The 10,000-nt window shown below is 42.0% G+C and overlaps 1 protein-coding gene across 4 annotated transcripts in view; it reads left to right on the forward strand.

Moving 5' to 3' along the window:
- Positions 1 to 10,000, forward strand: part of LOC135097261 (uncharacterized) — a 33,178-nt gene that overhangs the window by 5,925 nt on the left and 17,253 nt on the right. Inside the window, exon 2 of one of the 4 annotated variants that reach the window (XM_063999071.1) lies at positions 6,147 to 6,997. The exons of the other annotated variants lie outside the window; for them this stretch is intronic. Within the exon in view, the coding sequence (XP_063855141.1) occupies positions 6,177 to 6,986 (810 nt within the window). The 5' untranslated portion in view covers positions 6,147 to 6,176 and the 3' untranslated portion in view covers positions 6,987 to 6,997. Of the gene's footprint in view, positions 1 to 6,146; positions 6,998 to 10,000 lie in introns of those variants that run through there. 4 annotated transcript variants of the gene reach the window in all.

Below are 10,000 nucleotides of genomic sequence, written 5' to 3' on the forward strand. Positions count from 1 at the left end.
AAGATATTCGCTGTTTAACATTTTTTTCTTGTTGTCTTTGTTCTTCGTTTTTTTTTTCTTCTTCGCTTTTCTTCATTATATTGTTTCCACTATTTTGATTTATTATTTTGTAGTGTTTCCTTTCTTTTGTCACGTTCTGTTTCCTTAGTTACTTTTCTCGCCTGTTTTTTTTTTTTTCTCCACTCCTTGTATTTTTTTTTCCTATTTTTTAGTTTTTTTTTTCTATGTTCTCGGTTTATATAATTTAAGTTGTTTATTCTTCCTTACTTTATTTTTAGTTTCCGTTCTTCTTTTCCTCCTCTTCCCTGTTTTCGCTTTCCTCTGTTTTCTTTCTTTCCTTTCTCGTTTTATCTCCATTTTTCTCTTTTTTTTTTTCCTCTCCCCTTGTTCAATTTTGTTTCCCTATTCCTTGTTACTTTATTTCCACTTTCCATTCTTCCCTTTATCCAGTTTCCCTGTCTCCCTGTTTCCCCTTCCATCTCCTTCCTTCTCCCTATTATCATCTTCCCCTAACCCTTCGTGTGTGTGTGTGTGTGTAGTGTGTGTGTACGGGCGCCTTATCCATCCTCATGTAGGCTCCATTAGGCCTATTGACCCAGCCTATTTGTGTACATAAGTTCAGGCATGTACGTAAACTACTGCTGTGTGTAAGTAAACTGGGTATTGTGTATGTATGTATGTATGTATGTATGTATGTATGTATGTATGTATGTGTGTAGCTGTAGGGAAACTTTGTGCTATTTCATTCAAATTTATTGTTGATTTATTTTTTTATTTTATCTTATCTTATTTTTTTTGCTTGAAGGAAAATTTTATTCTATTTTTTTACTTGTAATGAAATTTTTTGTTAATTTTCTTTAATTTTATTATTTTCTTAGGGTAAGTTCATTGACTGTTTTTTTTCTGTGTTTGTTTGTATGTCTGCCTCTGTCTGTCTGTCTGTCTGTGGTTCTCTCTCTCTCTCTCTCTCTCTCTCTCTCTCTCTCTCTCTCTCTCTCTCTCTCTCTCTCTCTCTCTCTCTCTCTCTCTCTCTCTTTCTGTGTGTGTGTGTGTGTGATTTCACATAATTCTTCGTATTTTTTTCTATAATAATAAAATACTCTTTGATTTTCCTCACAATTCCATCATAAACTACTGGGAAAACATTCACTCATATAATATATTTTCCAATTCTCTATAATATTTTCTTTGATTCATTGCGTCCATTAAATCCAAACATCATTCTTCTTCTCTTTACATCACGTAAACTGCTTCTCTTCTCCCATATACACAACCACAACCACCATCGCCGCTGCAACCACCACCACCACCACCACCACCACCACTACCACGACCTGTTCACCCTTCCTTCTTTCAGTCTATTCAAGGCCATTCCATCAAAGCTTCTCTTGATTAACTTCTCTCTCCTCCCTCCCTCTCTTCCTTCAGGCTATTTAAGGAAAACTTTTATTCATTAACTTCTTCCTCTTTTCCTTCAGTCTATTTCAGAATATTCCAGGAAAAATTCTCTCCTTTTAACACACACACACACACACACACACACACACACACACACACACACACACACACAAGCTCAGATCACTACCAGACCGCCCTAAGGAGACCTAACTAGTTTAGATAAGTCAAATCACTATTGAACCATCTTAAGAAACTCAAACAAGCTCTAACAAGCCTGATAAGCCCAGATAAGCCAAAGCAAGCCCAATAACCCTCGTAGCTAGCGTCACAGGGCTAAGGAGAGTTGTATGCAAAGATGTAACCCAACACAACCTTTTCTTTCCTTTTGTACATTCCTTTTTTTTCCCTCACCACACCCTTTATCATAACCACACAAGCTCAAATCACTCTCCTAATAAGCCCAGACGAGCACACTGACTCTCGCAGCGTTCAAAGTACATAACCCTGATTTAATCCAACACCTAAGCCTTTTATTGTCTAGTATACCCATCTTTTTACCCCAAACCCTTTATCGTAACGACATAACCCCAAATCACTCTTCTGGACACCCTTAATAACACGTAATAAGCCCAATAACCCTCGCAGCGTAGCGTCGGGGGGCTAAGGAGTGTTACATGCAAAGTCCACAAGCTTGATTTAATCCGTGGTTTACGCCCTGCCTAGCCGCGCCTGAGTCTCCGGCGGCTGTTCAAGGCTTAGTGGGGCAGCGTCTTGGAGCGAGGCGCACGTGGAGTGAAACATTGGCTAGTCAAACACAAAGCGGCGATATTTCAAGCCCGGCTACTCTCTTTTAACTGAGGGAGAGGAGGAGGAGAAGCAGGAGGAAGAAGAGGAGGAGGAGAAGGAGGAGGAGGAGGACGAGTAGAGAAAAAGAGGCCTTGTTCGTCCTTTTATTTTGTAAAATGTTTTTAAAAGGAGAAATTGTGAGGCAAGGGCAATTATTGTGATGTATCTGACCTAGGGAGAGGAGGGAGAGGGGAGACTGTGAAGGGAGCGAGGGAGAGGAAGAGAGAGAGTTATGGTGGGAGGGAGAGAATTACTGGTGGGAAGGAGAAGCGAAGGGAGAGAGAGAGTCATGGGTGGGTAGGAAGAGAGAGAGAGAGAGAGAGAGAGAGAGAGAGAGAGAGAGAGAGAGAGAGAGAGAGAGAGAGAGAGAGAGAGAGAGAGAGAGAGAGAGAGAGAGAGAGAGAGAGAGAGAGAGAGAGAGAGAGATAGAGAGAGAGAGAGAGAGAGAGAGAGAGAGAGGTACAATGACATGGTAGGTAGATTGTGAGACAGACAGCCTGAGAAAGTAATAGACAGAGTTGGAAATCGGTAAGTGTATGGTGTGTGCGATGTGGTCGAGGGTGGGAGGGCGCGGGAGGCGGGGCGGTGGGAGAGAGACTGATAAATGTAAATACGAGTAAGTGAATAGGATAAACTGGTGGAGAGATAGGATAGATAGAAGAGTCAACAAGTGAATGAAAGACACAGATGCAGATACGAGAAGGTGAATGAAGTAAATCGGTGAATAGATCAATAGATAAGGAGTCAGTAAGTGAAATAGAATAAGTGGGTAAGAAGTCTGGATGGAGAAATGAATAGGGAATCAAATGAATAAATGCGTTAATACAAGGAGTAGGTAACATGGAAGCTTGATAGATTGATTAGCCAATTAGTGAATAAATAACTAAATACAAAAAGAAGGCAAGGTAAAAAAATAATGAAACGTAAGTGATTTGAGTAAACAGACTGATGAATAACTATATTAATAAACAAACATAAGTGAATAAACTTTTTCTCAGGCAGCGTGGTGGGTGACTAGGTTAAGCTCGGTAGTCAGGCCATTAGAGTCCAGTTGAAAGAGAGCCTCAAAAGAAGACAAAGTAAATTAATGAATAGGGATGAGAGGTGGAGACTGCCAGGGATGTTTTACTGAGGGACTGCCACGTGTAGGCCTGAAGGCTTCTTGCAGCTTCCCTTACGCCCTCAAAACGTGTTCATATACGAGTAGATGCGTAAATATCATCCCATTCATCCCTTTCTCTGGTAAACTCTGGAACTCCCTGCCTGCTTCTGTATTTTCACCTTCCTATGACTTGAATTCCTTCAAGAGGGAGGTTTCAAGACACTTATCCATCAATTTTTGACCACTGCTTTGGCCCTTTTATGGGACTGCCATTTCAGTGGGCATTTTTTTTATTAGATTTTTGTTGCCCTTGGCCAGTGTCCTTCCTACATAAAAAAAAGTTATATATTTGCTTTTAGTAGATACACATGACATATAAGTAAGAAAAAAATTTTCTTTTTACTACACTGCGAAAATAATGAAGAACTATGATGATGAAGAAACTTTGTCATGAAAAAAAAAGGGAACAGAATGAATATCAACGGTTTTAAGGTAGTGGATAGTGATGGATAACACACACACTCACACACACACACACACACACACACACACACACCACACACACACACACACACACACACACACACACATCACAAGAGGTAATAAAAAGAAGAAGAAGAAATTGCAATAATAATAATAACAGTACTGGAGAATATCAGCATAATTTGTATGGAGTGGTGCACGCAGCCTGCATGTTGAAGCGCCTTGGCCTCTCAGCAGGACTGTTTTCAAAAGGCCACATAGATGATCAGTAGGATTCTCATCTCTAACTATTACAAGCTTAAACCCGTTATTTCTTATCCCATCTTGATTACTGACCTTGAGAATTTCGTTTGTTACCATTATTTACGTCACCAGTACCACAGAAAGACCTCATCAATCTCTTCTTAATCTTTTTTTGTCCTATCCTGACTACTGGTCTTGAGAATTTCGTTTGTTTAGCCTTGATACATCGCCACTACCACAGAAAAGATCTCATCAATCTCCTCTTAATCTTCTTATCCTATCATGACTACTGACCTTGAGAATTTTTGCTTACGTCACCCTTCTTGTATTCTCTGTGGCAATGAAAGACCTATCAGATCCTTCTTTAAACAGACGCCTCACTGGAGACAAGTGAAAGCGTAAATCTTACTTCATCAAGATTTAAGCCATTGTTTCTCTCTACAATCCTGAAAAAAAGCACTCTTGGAAACATAACATATATGTATATTTCACGAGAACCCCTTAATGCATTAGAGAGAGAAAGAGAGAGAGAGAGAGAGAGAGAGAGAGAGAGAGAGAGAGAGAGAGGAGAGAGAGAGAGAGAGAGAGAGAGAGAGAGAGAGAGAGAGAGAGAGAGAGAGAGAGAGAGAGAGAGAGAGAGAGAGAGAGCCAGTAAATTATTGGTGTTTATCATAATTTTTTCCCATCATGTGCATTAGGGTTGCCATCCAGTGAGAGAGAGAGAGAGAGAGAGAGAGAGAGAGAGAGAGAGAGAGAGAGAGAGAGAGAGAGAGAGCGCTGATTTCATACCACTCATTGAATACATTATCACCAGTATCTCCCACGTAGGCCCTGAAGAGAGAGGGAGAGGGAGAGGGGAGAGGAGTGAGAGGGAGGGAGAGTCACGGTCCAGCGGTCCTCACAGTGTGTAGCAGATTGTTGCTCCCGCGGGTCATGTCAGCCTGATCTGGTAACACAGATAGCCGCCACCGCCTCCTCCTCCTCCTCCTCCTCCTCCTCCTCCTCCTCTTCTTCCTGAACCTCCTCCTATTTTTTTTTAGTTTCTTTCTTTGCTTTTTTCTTCTTTTCTTCTTATTTTTGTTGTTCCTGTTCGTCCTCGTTCTTTTTCTCCTCCGCTTTCTATACTTTTTATTGTCATCATCATCATCATCATCATCATCATTATCATCATCATCATCTTCGTCTCGTTGTTGTTGTTGTTGTTGTTGTTGTTGCTGTAGTTTTCTGTTTTCACGTTCAAAATTTCCTCCACTCTTGTATTTTTTTCTCGCCCTCTTCCTCGTCAGTTTCCCTTTTCTCCTCCTCCACCTCGTCCTCCTCTTCCTGTTTTTTTTTTTTTAATACACGTGAAGGGAACAGACGAAAGACGCAAAAACAAGAAAATGAAAAAAAATAAATAAAAATAATAAACACTCCCTCAAAAATAAAAAGGACAAGCTAAAAAAAAAAAGAGAAAAAGAAAGAATAATTCAGCTGATGTAGTTTTTGGGGTGTTGGTAATCTCTTTGAAAATTACATGTTATGATGGCACTGATGATATTGATAGACACCTTGTTTACTGATAAGCAAAACTACACGAGGAAAGCATTGGTGTAATTAAGATTAGTGTGGTTGCGAAAGGATGAGTGTGTGTGTGTGTGTGTGTGTGTGTGTGTGTGTGTGTGTGTGTGTGTGTGTGTGTGTGTGTGTGTGTGTGTGTGTGTGAGTTTTGTGTGTGTGTGTGTGTGTGTGTGTGTGTGTGTGTGTGTGTGTGTGTGTGTGTGTGTGTGTGTGTGTGTGTGTGTGTGTGTGTGTGTGTGTGTGTGTGAGTTTTGTGTGTGTGTGTGTGTGTGTGTGTGTGTGTGTGTGTGTGTGTGTGTGTGTGTGTGTGTGTGTGTGTGTGTGTGTGTGTGTGTGTGTGTGTGTGTGTGTGTGTGTGTGTGTGTGTGTGTGTGTGTGAGTGCCTGAGTGAGTGAGTGAGTGTGCACGCTTGATATCTCGACACACACACACACACACACACACACACACACACTTCCTCACAGGGAGGCGTCAGGCCGTTCGCTATCAGGGCTCTGTCTCTAATTACCAACAGCTGACATGTGGGGTCTCCCAGGGGACCAAGATGGGTCCTCTATGCTTCCTCCTCCTCATTAACGACGCCCTCACCGACACCCCCCATCGCTGGAAGTATGTGGACGACTGCACCGTGGGCGTCCCAGAATCCACCAAGAACCCGGACTACTCGCCACTGCAAGCAATTCTGGAGCGACTGCAGACGTGGACGGAGGAGAGCAGGATGACCATCAACCACAGCAAAACTGTGGTGATGCATTTCTGTACCTCCTCTGTACCAGTGCCCCCTCCCCGGCTCACAGTGGGCCCTCACCCCCTCCAGGTGGTCCAATGTGCCAAGCTTCTCGGAGTCACGGTGGACGACCAGCTGACCTGGAAGCAGCATGTCGCCAGCACCGTGAGATCAGCTACCTACAGGCTGTACATGCTGCGCAGACTCAGGTCGCTGGGGACGCCGACAGATGAGTTAAGGGGGGTGTACCCTATCTTCATCCTCCCCAAACTCATGTACGCCTCCCCAGCGTGGTCCTCCTCCCTCACACACACTCAACAGCTACAGCTAGAGAGTGTGCAGAAAAGGGCGTGCAGGGTCATCCTTGGCCCTGCATACACCACCTATGAAGAAGCCCTGACCACCCTGAGACTGTCCAGACTATCCACCAGGCACCGAGAGGCTCTGGAGAAGTTTGGAAGGGGACTACTGCATCACCCACGTCTCAGAAACATGCTGCCGCCTGACGCGCCTCCCCCGACCCGTGCCACCAGACACCACAATAAGATAACGCCCCTAAAGGCGCCGCGCACGGATCGGTACAGACTCAGTGCGATTCCCACCATGGTGCGAGCCATCAATCAATAGTCTCTTCTAGATTAGACTTACTTTTAGGATTAATGTTAAGTGTTTCCCCACCCCCTCTGTACATTTTCACTTTGTTAACTGCCTAAATAATAAACCGTTTATTATTATTATTATTATTATTATTATTATTATTGTTATTATTATTATTATTATTATTATTATTATTATTATTATTATTACACACACACACACACACACACACACACACACACACACACACACAGATCACTAACACTTAACAAAGCTTCATTATAACACGAGTGACCACACCGCTCTTTAACACGCCCCGCCCTGCGGGGCGTGTTAAAGAGCGGTGTGGTGTTAAAGAGCTCTTTATCTTTATCCTTTTTCTCTTGCTTCTCCTTTTCTCCTTGTCCATTTTTTTTTTCACTTCTTCCTTCCCAACTCCTTCCCTATTCCTCTTCCTTCTCTATCTTCACCTTCACCACCATTACAATCATCACCCTCACTTCCCTCACCATCCTATCTTCTTCACTCTTCCACTCTCACACTCCCTTACTCTAAAATTCTCCCTTTCCTTCTTTTCTCCACTTATCCTCTTCCTCCTTTCCTTCTTCCTTTCCCTTTCTTATTCCTTTTCTCCCTCCTTCCCTCCCTCGTAGCTGCAGTCCTTCCCTTCTTCCTCTCCCTTTCTTCCCTCACTTTCTCTCCCTCCCGGAAGCGACGTCGTTAGGGAGAAGGAAGGCGAGCAGTGACGTCATCAGGGAGGGAGGGAGGGAGAGAGAGGGAGGGGGAAAACGCGCTACAGGGAGGGACGGAGGAGAGAAAGTAAGATAGGGAGAGAAGGGAGAGGGAGGGAGGGATGCCACTTGCTGAGATATGGGTGGTGGGAAGGGAGAGGGAAGGGAGTGTTACCAGTAAGGGAGAGGATTAAGTGATCGTTGTTGTTATTGGTCGTATTAAAACTGTCGCTGGAATGTGTAACAGCTCACAAAAATCACCTGCATAGAATATTTACTAACACCGACAAGGGAGGAAAGGCATCAATTAAAGAACCTGTTGTTACTATTACTCGTATTAACATTTCCACTGTGACAGGAGACCGTTAATGAAAATCACTGTGCTGAAGGAAGAACACGGATTAAAACAATATATTTTCCAGATTCTTTCTAGTATAGTGTTTAAATGTGCATTGTTACGATTATTACTTGAATTAAAACCTCCACTACGCGCTGTGTGAAATCTTTACTTGGCACCCATAAGGAAGAAACGGGATAAAAAAATAGTAGGGTCTCCAATTTCGTGACTCCAGTGAAATGTTCAGAGGTGGGTGTAGAAGAGAAGTGCCTGGAGTGTGGCTTCGTGAATTGTGTGAAAAAAAAAAAAAATGTGGCGAAAACATTGAGAGACGCGAAACAGGAAAGCTAAAAAAAAAAAAAAAATCCGAATTCCATGCTTGTAGTGATAATATTAGAAGTGGACTTAGAAAAAACAATGTGACTGAGAACTGAAAATTTGTGACAGACAACGATGCAACTCTGATGGTCAAATAAAGTAATTTAGATATAACTCATATATCTGACAATACACGGCAGGAAGAAAGAGAGGAAAAACCCAAGAGAAGCTTCATGAATGCAGTGAAAGAGGACATGCCTGTATTAGGTGTGACTGAGGGAGGCGCAGAAGACCCGAGCACGTTGGAGGAGGAGGCAGCCTAAAAAAGTAGTAGTAATTTGGTGCTCAGTTAAAAAACACTCATTCTCAACTTAGCAAATACTGAAAGGGAAGGAAAAAATAAGCCGAAATTGTAAAAAGAAAAAAAAAGTAGTAATTTCGTGCACAGATAAAAAACACTCATTCTCAACTTAGCAAATGCTGAAAGGGAAGGAAAATTACTTAGCAAATACTGAAGGGAAGGAAAAAATAAGACGAAATTGAAAAAAAGAAGTAGTAATTTGGTGCACGGATAAAAACACTCATTCTCAACTTAGCAAATACTGAAAAGAAAGAAAAAAATAAGCCGTAATTGAAAAAAAAAAGTAGTAGTAATTTGGTGCACAGATAAAAAACACTCATTCTCAACTTAGCAAATACTGAAAGAAAGGAAAAAGAAACCACAATTGAATCTTATCAAACACAAATTATTTAAAACGCAAACTAGAGATAACATTTAATAGATATACTTAAAAAAAAAAAATAATAATTTGTATATTAGTTATACATATGTTGTTCTTCAGGCAGGAACGCGAAAGAACATCATGATATAAGGGAATGGAATGAAATGTATCAGGTATTAGTGTCAGAAAAAAAACAAAACGAGAATATTAAAGAGATATGGAAAGCTCAAAGTATCAGTGTGCATCGATATTCTTGCATCAGGGAACATCAGGAACTTTTCAGAGCAACATAAAAGGGAGCAGAACGAAAAGGATCAGTTACGAGTGTCAGGAAAAAAAAAAAAAAGTGTTAAGGACTGGGAAGGGAAGATCAAAGTATCGGACAGTCAGTAACAGTGAATATCAGATAAAATAAAGAGTCAATAAGTATGAGGCCATTAGGAAAAGGTATCAACACGTTACAGGGAGAGGATTATGGTGTGGGAGGGTGTGAGGGAGAGGTGAGGGAGTGAAAGGGTCAATGGCAAGTGTCACAGGGGGGTCAGGAAGGCACGTGGCAAGGAGGGGAGGGGGGGAGACTTACTACTTATCGTCCTGATGGTTTTATTGACCTCCCCATGACCTCCCCTGACCTCTCCCTTTGCCTGTGATCCTCCTAGCCTCCCTGACCTCCCTGGATTCAGCGTCAATAAACACTTAAGGTCACCCTTCCTCACTCCTTCCCTCCATTCCTCTCCCTTCCTCTTACTCTTCTTCCATTCTTCTCTCTCTTTCACTCCTCTCTCTCTCTTTTCCTCTATTCTGATTCAATTTTCATTCACATTTCCTTCATTTTTCTCCCTCTTTCATTTCTCTTCCTCCTTCTCTCTCTCTTTTCTCCCTTTTCTTCCATCTTGTCTCTTTATCAGTCTTCTATCTCTTTTCCTCCCTCTTATT

The sequence above is a fragment of the Scylla paramamosain genome, unplaced genomic scaffold, assembly GCF_035594125.1.
Source record: "Scylla paramamosain isolate STU-SP2022 unplaced genomic scaffold, ASM3559412v1 Contig16, whole genome shotgun sequence".
NCBI lineage: Eukaryota > Metazoa > Arthropoda > Malacostraca > Decapoda > Portunidae > Scylla > Scylla paramamosain.